The 16,236-nt window shown below is 40.3% G+C and overlaps 1 protein-coding gene across 1 annotated transcript; it reads left to right on the top strand.

The window, feature by feature from the left end:
- Positions 1-695: 695 nt before the first annotated feature.
- On the top strand, positions 696-16,236 carry DIPK1A (divergent protein kinase domain 1A). Its single transcript, XM_068141263.1, has 5 exons — positions 696-979; positions 10,869-11,003; positions 11,276-11,383; positions 11,884-12,060; positions 12,994-16,236. Exons 1-5 carry the CDS (start codon positions 926-928, stop codon positions 13,804-13,806), a joined length of 1,287 nt encoding a protein of 428 aa, XP_067997364.1. The 5' UTR covers positions 696-925; the 3' UTR covers positions 13,807-16,236.

Raw genomic sequence — 16,236 nt, 5'->3', positions numbered from 1 at the left:
TCTCACAGCCAAAAGCATCTGAACAAGCAACTCCCAGCTTCTGACTTTGTCAAGTCATAGTCAAGTCTTGGACACAACAAGGCAGAACAAAAGTCAAACTTTATGTAAGAAATTGTGATTTTACTTGAAGATAACAGTTTTCCCACTAATTTCAATTGGACTGAGACTTCTCACAGTGCATGAAGCATTGAGAGATCCTCTGGTGAAGGAAAAGTTAGTAATTTTTTTCCTCATATTATGAGATATCCATCATCACTAACATGGGCCCAGGCAAGCACTTCCTCCTTTATTTGTGAAGACCCTTCTTTTCAGACTGTAAAACACTTGTGGCTGTTTTTAATACTGTGTCCAGAGAACGATAGGAGCCTGTTGCAATCAATGAGACGTTATTTATTAACTGACCTCTTCGTAGTTGTCCCCAGCCACAGCCTGAGCCCTTTCTGGAAAACATGAGCACCGCGGGAAACTCGAGGGCGACGCTCAGCTCGACCAATCCCACTCCTGCGCTTCAGGGCTGGTGAGCGAAAACCGCGGCGCACACAGCACCACCAGCTCGACGCGCCTGTGGGGCGAGGGGGCGAGGTGAGGCGAGGCGAAGCCCGGGCCCTCTGGGGCGGGGCCTCCCTTCGACCTGCCCCCTCGCCCCTTAGCTTCTCCTGGCTCCCTCACTGCTGCTGTGATCCTCCCCTTTCAGTAAAGGGTGGCGACGCGGGTGGGTTTTTGCGTCGGCAGAGGCGGCAGCTGCCCGCCTTTTTTGCCTACTGACAGCTTGCTGTCGCTCGGTGCCCGTCGGTGCTCGAGTGAGGGCGGCCGCTGCCGCGCTTGTTCCCTTTTTCCTCGCCGCCGCGGCTGCAGCAGCAGGCGGGGAAGCGCTCCTCGCCGCTCCGCCTCCGATCGCCGCCCGCTGCGGGGATGTGTGATTGCCATGGCGAGGCGGCTCTTCCCGGGGGCCTGGCTCAGGAAACCCCACTATGCGCAGGTAGGCCGGCAGCGGGCCGTCCCTACACGGCGGGCGGGTCGGGACAGGCAGGCCGGTGCCAGCCCTATTCCTTCCCCGCTTTCTCTTCCCTGCAAAGTTCCCTCCGGAGCGAGCGCCCCCCGTAGGGCTCGCCGCTTTCCCCAGCCCGGGTGCGGCCGTCGTTCTTTCCCGCCGGCCCCCGGCGGTGGACGGGGCTCCGCTGCGCCGCTGCTGAGCGGCTCGACCGATGGGAGGTCGCGGCGCCGGCGCCGCCCGCTGCGGCCGGCGGGCCCTTTGGTGGCGGATATTGGGGCACGGCAGCAGGTGTCAAGCGGCCTTGGGTTGTGCGGTGCCTGTTGCCGCCTCTCCCGCCGGTCGGACCGGGCCTCTTGCTGCCACCGGGGCGCAGCGAGCTCCGCGGAGTGTTCTCCTAGAGCGACCCGCGGAGCTCGCCGGCAGGACCTGTTACACGGAAGCCTGCCCGCCGGTTTGCCTGACCCCCTAGGACTCAAGGTTTTTGCTTCGGCAGCTACGTCCTCAGCGTTGCCAGGGCCCTGAGGAACCCTCTTCTTTTCTCCATTACACCTACTGCCGATGCTGTGGACATCCATCCTGTGAGAGGATGGACTACAGCTTGTGTGAGAAGATTTGGGTTTTTTGGTGCTATTTTTTAACCCGTGTGCTGTAAGAATTAATGTCGGGCACTTCTGCTGTCCGGTAGTTAAGTCGCTCCATGCATTTGTGTATGTGTTCGTCGGCACACTTCGGTATTTACATGCACAGGTAAACGGGCTGTATTACTTACTCTGTGTGAGGGTGTTTTGGTTGAAAGTGCTGCGGCTGTCATGTAGTAGGAAGTTGTACTGTAAAATGTTAGTCAGTTATGACCTTGTCATACGTTGAGGGTTATTCTCTGGAATTCTTTCATGTGTTGCATTGTTTTAATAAAATTGTAACTAAAATGAGCGTTTGTTGAATTGGAGTGCATAATTGAATTTGTTTTTCTTATATATGCTACTTGCATCATCATCTGTTGATATTTTGTTAAATGCTTTGTGGTCATCGGATTAGAAAATATAAACATCCTTGAAGTCTCAAATGTTTTAGTTCCTCCTTGTTTGGAACTTTTGCAACCTTATTCTCTTTATGGAAGCACCTGAAATGGGATTTAATATTCAAGGAGAAGTGTACAGATATGGGTATAGTCTTACCCTCCCGAGTATTTTTATAATGGTATGTATTTGCAAATTTGGGTTAGTATCACTTGATTTTTAGACAAGGAAAAAAATTATTTGCTGTGTATTTACTGAAGTAGATACTTGTACAGCATTTGAATTCCCATGTGAGAGGCTCTGATGCAAATAAAAATGAATTATTAATGAGTGTGGGATTGTCTACATTGCTGGTTTTGCCTTTATGATAAAGTCTCTCTCTGGTCTGATAACATTTTTATCCATTCTTCTCAGTATGCATTTTTAAGACCTTTAAAACAAAATACATTCTTTTAAAGTTTGCTGAGAAGCAGGAAGATCTCAAGATTGGTGTGGGTTTTGTTGGTTTTTTTTTTAATCAGAAAAGACAAATTCAGTATTTGTTTCTAACACCGATTAAAAATTGGGTTTTTTGTGTTTATTGTGCTTGCTTATGCTGGATGATGCATTTAATACTTTACAAATTTGATTCAGTGGCCTTGAGAACATAAGCATTTTTCTGTTAGACCACGAACGTGTGTCGATACTTGCTAGATCCACAGAAGGCAGCAAGCTATCAATATATTGGCTTTCCTTGTTGCTGCATGCGATTGTGGGTCCATGGCAAATGTAGTCATTGTTTAACTATAATGATTGGAGACAAATCTCAATAAAGCACTCAGCAAAGAAGACAATGCTCTTGCAGTAAATCATAGACTTTTAACTCAATTGGAACTATGAGCAAGATGGAAAGATGTGTGCGGTATTGCTGTGCAATCTTTCAAGTAGTACACTAGGGAAGATGTTGAATGACATCCAAATTTTGCTGGCTGGTGTTCAGGCTTTGAAAACTGTAAGGTGATAGAACATCAGGTTCTACAAGACATAAAATCTTGCTCTAGCTTTCCTGCTGTAATAGAAGCAGGATGCTATGAATTGGTTTGCAAATGATACTCGATAGCAAATGCTCTATTAGTAAGAATTTACATGTTCTTTAGCTTTTATACAGAATGCTGGATCCATAGGTTACCAGACAATGATCTTTTTGTCTAGGAAGGATGTGCTGCTAAGTGTCAGTTCATGTGAGAGCAGCAGGGTGAACTCTTAGGTATTTTACTTCAGCCCTAGTGGTTGGGGATCCACAGAGAAAATGTTTCAGTTGTGTCACAAAATGTTAGCTCTGAAATACGAAGCTTTACCGTCATTTAAAATGCAAATCATGCAATAATACCTCAAACCTGGTGAACTTTGAAATCTTACTAAATGCCACACACACACACAAAAATTCAAAATGTATTTGTAGGATCTTACAGTTGGGTGATTAACACTGTTGGGATTTTCTGGTTTGCACAGAGAGGTTGGTGTCTGAAATGTGTCCTGATAGCTGTAGCTAGCAGTTTTATCATGAGGCTGAGTGCAAGACTACAGAATTCTGTAATAATAATTGTGTAAAGAACACTTGAGTACTTGGTAGCTTTCTGGCCTACAGAGATTCTGAACCAATTTTACAAACTCTTTAGAGCTGTCCCACAGACTCATGTAATATTTAAGATACTGGCTTTGAAGGGTCAAAGAATGAAGGAGTTTTGAAGCCCTACGTAACAGACATTTACCGTATCATCTCTTAAGAGTTTAATCTTTTTTTGTGTTTTTGCTTAACCTTTTAAGGAGAAACCTCTTGGTCATTATTTCAAAAGATACCTCAAATTCTGTTTACTTTGATTTTTCAGGATACAAATAATTTAAGCTACTAACACAATCATGCCCTGTCAGCTCCTGGGCGAATGTGTCCAATACATGGTATCCAAGACTGTGGGCTAATGTTCTCAGACGTCATGTGAGCCTACCTGAAATGCATCCTATGATCCATAAACCAACCTGAATAGAACAAAACAGATTTCTAACATGATCAGCCTCCACCATTGGTGTTTTTGCTGCTTTTTTTTTATTTAATCTATTCTTTCCCAGTGCTAGTGTGCAAAAGAAATGGAGCAAGCAGCTCACATTTGGAGAGTAGTACAGCATGATTATGTGGAATAGCTTTCAGAATTAAGCTCTCTGTATTATTAAACAAAGGAACACTTTCATACTCTTCCACCATAAAAATGTTTTAAATAACAAGTGCGCTTTCCAAAAGCCTGGCATGTTACATTACATTTTGATCTGCTTCTCTCCATATGCTTTGGAGTGCATCCAAGCTTGAGTTTTGCCAGAAGTGGTTTTCCAGTTCCGTTCCAGGGGATGAATATCTAATTATTATTCAGTGCACATGACTTAGTAGAATATGCAAGTGATGGAAGAAGTCAAGTCTAATATTCTTTGAAGCATTACAAGTGCTTTCCTTCTTTCTTACATTCTGTGGCTCATATATAAGTTTTGATGGAAGAGTGGAGCAGAAAAGAGAAATTGTGTTTCATTGTTTTGAACACTTTTGTCCTTTTTGATAATTTCAGGATTCCTTGTCCTTCTGCTGCCCTGAATATGCTGTTATTAAAAGTTTCCTGCTGTTTGCCACAATTCCAAATGAAGTCTGTCTCAATGTATCGCCACCTAATCTTGGGTAGCAAGATCAGAAATGTGTCCAAGTGATTTCCATGGTGTATGTACAGTATGTCTGCCGTGTTCAGGCTGCATGAAGGCACACATGACCTAACAAGACTCAGTAAATCAGTGTCCCTGCTGCTTTACTACAGCTCCTGCACATCAGTCCTGACACTTCCTCAGTGAAGTGGACTGAGTGTGTCTATGCTCAACAGACCGATTTTGGGGAGGAAGTGGAAATTTGATAAGGGGACTGTATGGTAACAGAGATTGGGCCTTTTGCTGAACATAAAGAAGTCCTTTTTAGAAAAGTAATTCCTTCTAAATCAAAGGGAGTGAAACCTTGTGGTTTCCTCTAAGCAGACATATGTTCTTGTCTGTGCTTTGAACTGGCAGGACTTAAGTCTTCTGCAAGTCAAAAACTATGCAACTGCATTGGCATTGTGCTGAGCCCAAAATAAATCCAGCTTCTCAGGAACTTCCTGCCAAGTGTATGATGTAGTCAGATGGCATTTGGGGAGGATTTTCTGTCCCAAACATGCAGGACAAACCTGGATAAATTCAAATATAACTATTCTCTCCTATACAGTGGGTATGGTGAACAGGCTTGCAGACCACTCCTGGTCTCAGTGATTGTACTAAATGCTATGCATTTAATAAAAAAATTGAATTAAATAGCATTTTGGTTTAAAGTTTAGTATTACAAAGATTCATGGAAGCAGTCAGCAAGAAATTTTGAGGAATGAAGAGGGTTTGTTATCCCGGAAGCTTTGGTTCCCAAGCAGTTTTTAGGCATGAAATAGCTTTGCCTAAAATAGTTGGATTCATTTCTATTAATTCTTCCCAGATTTTACCAGTAGTGGTGTGTGCTGTGTTATTCATACTCTACAACAGTAGGGGTTTTAGAAATATCTTCTGGAAAATTAACTAACTAAAGAATCACAAAACCTGGCTGTTAAGGAATCACTGTATCTTACCTTTCAAACAGGTGAGAGATATTCAATAGCTTTTTATTTGCTATAATTCCTGATTCACAGGAGCTTCTTCTTATGTGTGTCTGTGTAAATACTAAAGTTAATTTATTATATTTTTCAGTAATCCTATTATTAGAAGACATTTTGTAGAGAAGAATCTTGTGACAGGCTTTAGGAAAACCATTGTCAGAACTGTCTGTAGGAATGAGGATGTGATAAAATCATATTAGTTGTCCCTGTAGGTGTTGTACAATATTTTAAGAACTGGGTAATTGAATGGTTATGAAAGGTTCACTTTTAAAAATAAAAGTCAAATTGGGGGGAGGGGGGGGAAGAGGGTGGGGGTGGCAGCAAATACTTTATCTCTTCTATTCAAACTCTACCCTAAGCATCCTGTTCTCTGCATACTTGCTTTCCAGACTGACTGCAGCTGTGGAACAATAATATTTCATATATTTGCATTTAGTATCTGTAAATGACATTTGCATCCTTCTTGTCTTTTTTTGTGGTTGTGTGATCATGATAATCCGCAGTTCCTGCTGTGTGTTGGTTTGTTGGGGTTTTATTAAGTTTTGTGAGCTTGTCTCAAGGAGATCTGGCTTGAATCACTGAAAACTGCCTGCAGTTGTATTTGATACCCTTGTTTGTGGGTAGAATTTTGCTTAATAAAAGTTGTTTTTATGTTATTTTGAATCTCTGAAATGGTGTTGATGGACTTGGAGATCCTGATTTGGCTTTTTTGAGTTGGAAGACATGCTAGGATGTTGAAGTAAACATACCCTGAAACTCCGTACTGATGCACTTTCTGTCATAGATTGTTTTTAAGCATGGTGTTTGGTATCAAAATGTGGAATGTATTTGAGTGTATTTGAAGTAGTGATAGTTTGTGGCAAATCTTACTTTTATTTTGGGAAATAAAACTGAAAACTCTATTTAAGAGAAAGCACTTAAAGTTGCTAGAAGGCTTGGTGCTTACTATAAGAATGGAGGTGGCCTACTATAATTCCTGTCTTAGTTTGATTACTTTGTTCTAGGGCAATATATTAAAAAATCATTTTCCCTTATATTCCTAGTCTCCCAAGTTGGATAGTAGAGCTTCGAGGAAATACTTAAAATGCTATATAAAATGCAATATGGAATAAGCTGAGACTTGGACCTGATACCCTGCCCCAGAGAAGTTAAGTAAATATAACATGTCAGCATGATTGTAAATATGGTCATGCATGTGCTTCTTCGGCACAGAATTTTAGCATTGTTGAGATTCTTCTCTATTGTTAGATTCTTTTATATTGCAAGAGTAGATATTCTGGTTGAGGTTTGCTTACAGATAGCAATCTTGAAGATGAAAAATGTAGGCAATGTTGTAATTCAATACACACCGGGTTGACTTGATTAACCCCTTCCAAGAGTCACATAGTTGGTTCTGCCCTTGTGTTGCAACCTCCCCTTTTATAGCCAAAAGGAGGAAGACATGAGTTTAAGTGTTTTAAATTAATTAAATTGTCCTGTGCCTTCAGTGTTTCTGATCCACTTCTTTGGTTCACCTCTCAGTTCAAAACTGTGTTTCAAGAGACCTCTGCAGGCAGGCTGCCTCAAGTCTAGTAGCCCGGTCTTCCTGGGACAGGCCTGCTGGGGAAGAACAGATCTCTTTGATTTTGCTTTGATTTATTTTCTGTAGTGTGGGTGTTACAACTAAACTATGCAAATAATTAATCTATCCTGCTTACAGTTTTCCTTTGGTTCTGGGAAGTGAGAACAGGGAGACACATTCTTCTATTGCTTTGTCTAAGACCTCTGCTGGCTTCCCAGAGCTGTGAAAGGCAGATGCTTGTGGATGATAAGCACATTTTGTACATGGGCAATAGTTAATGACAAGGATTCTGAAGTAAGAAATCTGTGCTAGATGAATGGAAGTAGATGGTACTGGATAGTGCTGGATGCTTACTTTAGAATGGGATACGGTGGAGGAAGATGGGAACTGAGGCCAGTGTCGCAGAATCAGATGAAAATAGACTTGAAATAACTGAAAGAAAAAGAATAGAGGACAATGTGTGGTTGCAAAAGGAGGATACTTAGGCTGACTAAGCAGTTTGAGATGGGTTCTGGAAAGAAAAATGTTGTAAGTGAAAATTGTAAGTGACTAAGTGCAGAAAATGGTCTGGAAGAAGAGATGAGGCTGAGTCTACCTGAGCTTGAACTGACATCTCAGTTCTATTCTGTAGGAAGCAAGGTGGGGAAAATATTTCTAAATCCATTGGTTTAAGTATCAGTTCTCACTTATTGCTGGTGTAGGATGACTTCTGCTTTTCATCAATCTGTTACTGTGGTTTGCAAGGACTCTTGTGATTCTTCATGTTTTAAGTGTGTAGATGTGGTATCATGTCTTTTTTTTAAGCTAGGAAATTGTCCTCTCTTGCAATTTTGTCATTTTAGTAGCATTCTGTCAATGGGAAAGGCTTTTGAATGCTATGGGTTTGAGGGGTTTTGACTGTTCTGTTCTCCCTACTCCCAGCTTCCTCATTTTCTAAGCTATTTCTGAGTGTGCTATAAACCACAAAGCATTATTGTTGGTCTCCTGTTTGTATCTCCATCCAGTTTGTATCCATGTTGTGGATACCATGCCTCAGAGGAAATTACATGTTACTCCAGTTAAGGTCTTTGTGGCTCTGAGCAAAATAGCAGAAATTACTCCTGTCTTCCAGCACTCAATAAAATATCATAAATGAAGACCTGATTGAAAGAGCTACCTATTCAAGATTTATCACCAGAATACAAGTAGCTAGTTTTGTCTATCTCTTGTAAGTACCTAGTTTTAAGATCACGTCAAGCAAGTGCGTGTGGAGTAAAGGAGTAAGGATGCACAGGTGAAGCATGGGGCAGGACCACAGCTTCACAGATGGAATCACCTTTGAGGGGTTTGAAACCAACCATTCTAGATTTTCTTCCAAGAGGAAAGGGTGTAATGCATGCAGGTTGTTCTGTCATGCTTTTGTGAGTAGTCAGAAATTGTAATTTTTCTAGTGAAAGCTGACTTCATCTGCTGCAGTTCTGTCTTTCCCCTCCATTTTAAAGCTAGGTAATATTGCTTATTCTGATGTTATCTTCTGAACCTACCCCTCTCCTTCCATGTCTCCCTCCATAAGCTTTTCAAGCTTTCAGCTTGTGGCTGAGAGTTCACTCTGAAGCAGTATAGGTTTTCCATTTTATTAGCTTAATTCTTGATTATTCTCAATAAATTTGCTTAGTTCTAAAAACAGTTTGAAAATTTTCAGTCAGTTGAGTTGTCCTGGAAACAAATCCTCACTTAAATATGGATACAAGTTTATTTATTTATTTACCTGCTTAACACTGGCCCTCGCTAATCTGAGTCCCGATTTGGAGGGCAAGCTCCTGGTTACAGGAAGTTCACTAAGATTTGCTCTGAGAGTCTGTGGGTCATTATTGCTCCCCTTTGCCCTTCCATTCTGGATCTTGGTCAGTTTGGAGCAGAGAACTAGCAAAAAAATTGAGATAGTGTCAGGAGCTTGTAGCAGCAAAATAATCATGATAGATGTGGAGAGAGTAGGCAGAAATTGATTTCTCTTTCAATACATTAACTGAGGGTTCTCAAACAAAGCTAAAGTGAACTAGATTTAATCAAAATGAAGTCCAGTTCTTGACCTCTGAAAACCTGGATTTTAAGGGAGTCTGGGTAAGTTCATTAAAGATAAGCAGTTTGGGCTTCACTAAAAGAAAATCACATCTGCCTTAGCAAGTTCTTCTAGAGGAGAATGGGAGCATATTTGAGAGAATGGGAGCAGTTCTGGGCCCCTCAGTTTAAGAAGGACATCGAAACACTTGAACGTGTCCAGAGAAGGGCAACAAGGCTGGTGAGAGGCCTTGAACACAAGCCCTATGAGGAGAGGCTGAGGGAGCTGGGATTGTTTAGCCTGGAGAAGAGGAGGCTCAGGGGTGACCTCATTGCCCTCTACAGCTACCTGAAAGGTGGTTGTAGCCAGGAAGGGGTTGGCCTCTTCTCCCAGGCAACCAGCACCAGAACAAGGGGACACAGTCTCAAGCTGCGCCAGGGGAGGTTTAGACTCGAGGTGAGGAGGAAGTTCTTCACCGAGCGAGTCGTTCATCATTGGAACGGGTTGCCCAGGGAGGTGGTTGAGTCATCGACCCTGGAGGCGTTCAAGGGGAGATTGGACGTGGCACTTGGTGCCATGGTCTAGTCATGGGGTCTGTGTTGATGGGTTGGACTCTATGATCCTCGAGGTCCTTTCCAACCTAAGTGATACTGTGATACTGTGATATTTGGGACATATTATATGTTCTCACTCTTCAATGGCATTTATTTATAGCTGTTGCTGAAGATCAGGATACTAATAGAAATGGATCCAATATAGCTGCTCTCATGCACTTTCCTTACATCCTATTGCTAAAGTTGACCATGACTTTCTAATTTTTTTCTAATTCTGATGTGAGTGTGAAAATCAAACTGTTAGCACACCAGTTGCAGGAGGGAGGAAAAAGAAAGAGAATTTGTCTTCTCCCTTACAATGTACTTAGTGCTCCCTCAATTCTTAATTTATAAATGCTTTTTTCCTCTCTCCCTTGTGAAAATTGTAAATGTGAAGCCACAGAAACAACAGGAAAACCCTGCATGCATTTACAGCAAAGATCACTGAAGATGAGGCTAGTACAGAGGAATTTTACTTGCATAAGTAAATAGTCATTTCAAGGAGTGGCAGACATCAGCACATGGAACCTGTTCCTGCTACCCACCCTGCTCACCGTGTATCTGTCCTTCATATTTATGCATTAGCAGATTATTTTTTTTTTAACTAAAGTCCTGATCTGTTAGATTTGGTTTACCAGAAGTGGAAAATAAGTAACTGGTCTTGGGAGAAAAATGCAAGTAGTTGAACTCTGGCAGTTTATGATTTTGATCCAATTGGTTCTTGCAGCTTGGCTTGGCCTGTGAGGGTCTGTCACTTTTTCTTCTGTTCATTCATATCTTAATTTTCTTTCCACTTATGTAAGTCAAACTGTCCTCCCCTGTTAGTTTTGCTCACTGAAGGAAGTGAATGTTCCATGTAAGGGAGTCTACTTTATCACTGTGGAAGACAAATTCTTAAAGCTGAAATAGTAGATTGTTTGTTGTTGTCATTCTGACTATTGCTGAATGAATTGCAAAGAATATTTCCTCTTTGTGTCCTCTAGGTACGTTTCTCATACATGCGGATGAAGTATCTCTTCATCTCTTGGTTAGTAGTATTTGTTGGCAGCTGGGTTATGTATGTTCAGTACTCCACGTACACAGAACTATGCAGAGGACATGACTGTAGGAAAATAATAGTAAGTATATCCAGCATAGCTTTCTTAAATGTTTGTCCTGACTAATTCCACAGCGAATTCAGACAATGCCGCATGTAAAATGATCAAATTCAGATACTCTGTGTTGAAGTACAGCTTCCATTACAGATAAAACTTGTTTATTAGCATCATTTTGATACAGGGTTACTAAAAACAGTTTTATGTTTTTCTTTCAAGAGTCAGGTGTTGGGAGAGATACAGTTGTCTCCTTTCTTGAGCACTTTAAAAACTCTTTTTCTCCCTGTTTGTTTCAGTGTGATAAATACAAGACTGGAGTCATTGATGGGTCAGCATGTAGCAGTCTTTGTGCAAAGGAAACACTGTACTTTGGAAAATGTTTGTCAACAAAGCCCAATAACCAGGTAAGGCTTTATATATATATATATATATACACACACAATATGCACTTGTACCTGAATATAATAATACATATTCCTACATATAAAGGCTATATTATTACTTTATAATAAATATATCTGTATTTTAGAAACATATACTGGAACCTTTCAGGTTTTGACAGAGTAACTGCTTTTGTAGGGCATACTGCTACTCTGCTATCCTGGTTCCCAAACAGAAGCAGCAGCCTCTTAACCTATGCCAAGGTGGTTGTAATGCCAGCATACTGTTTATCAAGCTGTCTTTGTATTTTGGCAGTGTAGCGTTGCCTAAGTACCTGCAGTAGTGTATTGTATTTGAGATTGCCATTGTTTGAATGTCCTCTGTGTATTCTCTGTATGAAGGATTCAGAGAAGGACTCTGATCTGCGTTGCTACTTAACACTTGAGGCAGTGGTTGGTGTACAAGTGGCCTTTAAATGTTCTACAGTGGGGTTTTTACCTTTTTCCCCTCTTTTTCTGCATAGATATATTTAGGAATCTGGGGAAATCTGCAAGGTGTTATAAAATGCCAGATGGAAGAAGCTGCTCAACTTGATTTTGATAACGACCCAGAACCAAGGAAGGAAATAATCCTGTTTGATAAACCAACAAGAGGAACCACTGTTGAGAAATTCAAAGAAATGGTATATGGTCTTTTTAAAGTAAGTCTATGCTTATTTATTCTATTTTGACAGAAAGAAAATGCCTTCTATGAGCCTCATTCAAGTGCATGTTAAAAAAGTAATCAGCACAGTTTTTCCCGGAGGTCCTTATCTTGAAGTTTTAAGTAGTTCTTTTTTTCTTAGTTTTTAACAGATGGAAGCTGGTATGCATCTTGCATGTCTATAGCTTTCACTTGCATTTGCATAGAAAATATGGTGGGGTGTTTGGAGTTTTTTTTAAATGCTTTTGTTCTTGTTGCAACCAAGTACAAAGACCGAAGTACAATTTGAAAACTGTGCTTGGGAAGAGTTACTATGTTAAGTGAGAAGCAGGAATCTCACTAACCACAATGACCAGCTGTACTTCTCCCAGCTCTTCCTGCAGGATATTAATATGGTATTTTATTGCCTTAATGCTGACTCAGAATTTTCCTAGCAGTGATCATTTTCTGTGTTTCACTGCACTTATTGCTTGGGATTTGTACCAAATGTGTCTTGGTATTTTTTGGCTAAAATGTAGTTCATAATGTAATGCCCTCTACACTTCTAAGGTTTAATCATCTGAAAACTAAACCTGTTCTAAACATTTGAATTCTACATACATTTTCTAAGATAGTACTCGACAAAGTACCTGGTAAGATTTTTCTAAACACCTATCTGACCAAGAACAGTATTTGAATTGTAATGTTTGCAGCTGGAAATGCAAAGAACATGAATACCTTCAGAAGTTCATATACTTGGTGCCATAAAAACAGAACAAAAAGGAAGCTTTTCAGGCATCTGATACCAAGTCCTTTAACATGTATAATCAATGGAAAGTAGAACATAGCCTACTATCCATAGGAAGAGAATAACAGGAGGTTATTAGTGTAACAGTTACAGGTGGATTGGTGGTGACTAATGAGATAATCTTTTTTGTTTGTTGCTTTTTAGGCAAAATTGGGTGAACAAGGAAATCTTTCAGAACTGGTTAATCTCATCCTATCTTTTGCTGATGGAAACAAAGATGGTAGAGTTTCTTTGCCAGAAGCAAAATCTGTATGGGCACTTCTGCAGCTGGATGAGTTTCTGTTAATGGTGATATTGCAGGATAAAGAACATACTCCCAAGTTGATGGGGTTTTGTGGGGATCTCTATGTGACTGAAAGAATTGAATATACCTCTCTCTATGGAATCAGCCTTCCATGGATTATAGAACTTTTCATTCCCCCTGGCTTCAGAAGAAGCATGGACCAATGGTTTACTCCATCATGGCCAAGAAAGGCAAAAATAGCTATAGGGCTTTTGGAATTCGTGGAAGATATTTTCCATGGACCTTATGGAAACTTTCTTATGTGTGATACAAGTGCCAAAAACTTGGGATATAATGATAAATATGATTTGAAAATGATGGACATGAAAAAAATTGTTCCAGAAATGAATTTGAAGGAAATTATTAAAGATCGTCAGTGTGAATCAGATCTGGACTGTATTTATGGGACAGACTGTAGAACTCTGTGTGACCAAAGCAAAAGGAGATGTACCACAGAAGTAATTCAGCCAAACTTGGCAAAAGCCTGCCAGCTACTTAAAGACTATCTGCTTCGTGGTGCCCCTTCTGATATCCATGAAGAACTAGAAAAACAACTGTACTTGTGTATTGCCCTTAAAGTCACAGCAAATCAGATGGAAATGGAGCACTCTTTAATACTTAATAACTTAAAAACTTTACTGTGGAAGAAAATTTCCCACACAAATGACTCGTAGTTTTTCCACCAGCAGAGGATAATACCAATTCCTGCCACTAGAGGTGGCCTACAACATTTGATAAAAACAATCTGCAGCATTTTTTTAAGGTTGTTTCGTTACTCATTTCCTGAATGGCTCTTAACACTTGCCCTTCAGTCAGTACCTTATGGTAGGACTGCTCAAAGAGCATACCGCTGAATGATTAGGCAGAGGCCAGAAGCACTTCCAGTGCTCCAGTGCTGTGTTAAAGAAACAAAAACCTTGCATGCTTGACTGTTCTGTGCACTTTGTCAGATCTTGAACAGGATGAAAGTATTCACTGTGCCACTGCATCACCTGATGGAACATCTTACAATTCTGTGAAAATCATTGCTCATATGAAATACTTACAAAAGATTTTTTCAAGTAAGTAGTTTTATGAAGAACCACTATTGCAAACAATGTGTCTGAGTCCAGGCTGCTGTTGTGAATAAAGGACTGTGAGAGTGAAGTTTACCAATACCTTGGCATGGCAGAATTTGCACATTAGTATTTTTTTAAACTGTGGAAAAAAATCAGAATTTTGTTCTAGAACTGAAAGGTTGTAATATAAGACAAATTATTGTTTACACCTTGTTACCTCATGCTTACATTTTGAATGTTTAAGTAGTTCAACTCTTCCTAATTAAGTCCTTATACAGTGAGCCATGGTGGGAGCCAAGAATTTGAGAGTATGTTATTTCTTAAAACACTGTATAGAGCCTAGTGGAAATAGTAACATCCATTTCACACACTGTGGACTATACTTCAGTTAAAACCTTTAAACCTACATTATGCCGAAGCAAATACTGCAACAAAAGAGTTTGTGGACTAAGCCATTGTATGAGAACTGAAGTGAGTTTTCAGAAACAGTGAAAGCTATGAAACAGTACCAGCCAGGAATGAAGTGGAATGTTAAGTGAACTGTAGTGCATTCCTGTTCATTTTCTAGTAGCATCTATGCCATTGTGAAGTCTGAAATGACAAGTAAATAAACACCATCTGCTCCTGGCATTCCACGTAGCATGACCACTGTACGTTTAATCTGCATCCCTGTTGTGTCAGATTTACGTCCACCTTCAGAGTTACGCAGAAGGGCATGTACGTAAAACACCTTAATACTCTGCTCACGTCATGCTGTTTAATTCATAAATGCTTTAGGTATGAAGTAGTTCAATCCAAAGTGATTGTAGTAGCAGTCATGCATACACTTCTAAATCCTGGCCCCTTCATTCATTTTCAGCATAGGTAAGAAGCTTTATTTATATATTTGAAAGGTTGTTCATTGCTTTAGGGATTCTGTATTAAATATGTACCTTGAATGATTAAATTGAATACCAGGACCAACAAATTTCTTCATGCTATAGGTAATAGTGGGCAGTTTGAGTTAACAAGGTACTGGTTTGTACACATGAGCTTTTTAGTTTACAAATTACTATGCCAGTAAGTATGTGTAGCCAGCAGTGCACTCAAGTGTGAAGTGGTCATGTCCTTGGTGGGAAAAAATCTTGACTAATTGCTACTAGGTTTTGGGTGGAGAAAGTTGAATCCAAATTTATGTTTAGTGTTTTAAACAGCCTAAAAACATTTATAGTGCAGTTTGATGTACAGAACCTTAATTTAAGTTGCTGTTGCATCAAGTTGGAGCTTTCACTGAAAAACAAATACACTTGTTTACAATGAATCACAGGCCTCCTTTTCTGTTTCATTAGCTGTACTTACCCATCTATCAGCATCTTAAAGCAGCATTCCTCTGTGTAGCCTACTTGACTCATGCTTTAACTGTGTAACTAACTTCATTAAGTCTAATTGGTAACAAGAAAGTCATTAATGGAGATGTAGGAGAAAAGGGATAGGGGACAGTTATAGAAGGCTCTATAACTAAGCATACAGATACAAATTCAATGGGAGTTTTTGTGTCTATTCACTAAAAGTGGTATATTCATCTCAAGACAGCATATGTCACAGTACCAGCCAGAGCCTGGAGCCAAGTGCACTGAAGTGCTTACTTCAGTTACAGGAGAAACCTTAAATACTTCCATCAGACATCTATTCATGTATCAGCTATCACTGTAAATAAAGCACTGCCATTTGTGTTCCTGAAAGCCTAAGGCTGCCTTTTGGCATATGCTTTAGAACTTGCTGTGACTACTACTTTATTTTAAGCTACAGAGTCCCTCATAACATTAAATATGCTAAAAGAAAAATGGTGAAGAACATGTAAAGACCTTAAAAAATTTGTAAGTCTTTTGGCAAGTTCTTACATCTGGCTTTTGATACGAGGCATGTCAAAAGTTAATCAAATTGATTTATTATGAGAATACTTCTAATGCAGCAGCCTTGGTTTAGAAGTCTGCCACCTCTCTTTGTGAAATTCAATTCATGCAGTACTTAGAATGGAGGATAAAAACTGCCAACCTTAGAGCTACA

The sequence above is a fragment of the Melanerpes formicivorus genome, unplaced genomic scaffold, assembly GCF_026170545.1.
Source record: "Melanerpes formicivorus ecotype bairdi unplaced genomic scaffold, bMelFor1.0.p_v2 SCAF_7, whole genome shotgun sequence".
Taxonomy (NCBI): Eukaryota; Metazoa; Chordata; class Aves; order Piciformes; family Picidae; genus Melanerpes; species Melanerpes formicivorus.
This window is presented reverse-complemented; position numbering and strand designations above follow the sequence as displayed.

Coding starts and splice junctions, on each gene's coding strand:
- DIPK1A (XM_068141263.1), top strand. CDS start 926: ATGGCGAGGCGGCTCTTCCCGGGGGCCTGGCTCAGGAAACCCCACTAT. Junction 11,004..11,275: donor ATGACTGTAGGAAAATAATA/GTAAGTATATCC, acceptor TGTTTGTTTCAG/TGTGATAAATACAAGACTGG. Junction 12,061..12,993: donor TGGTATATGGTCTTTTTAAA/GTAAGTCTATGC, acceptor GTTGCTTTTTAG/GCAAAATTGGGTGAACAAGG.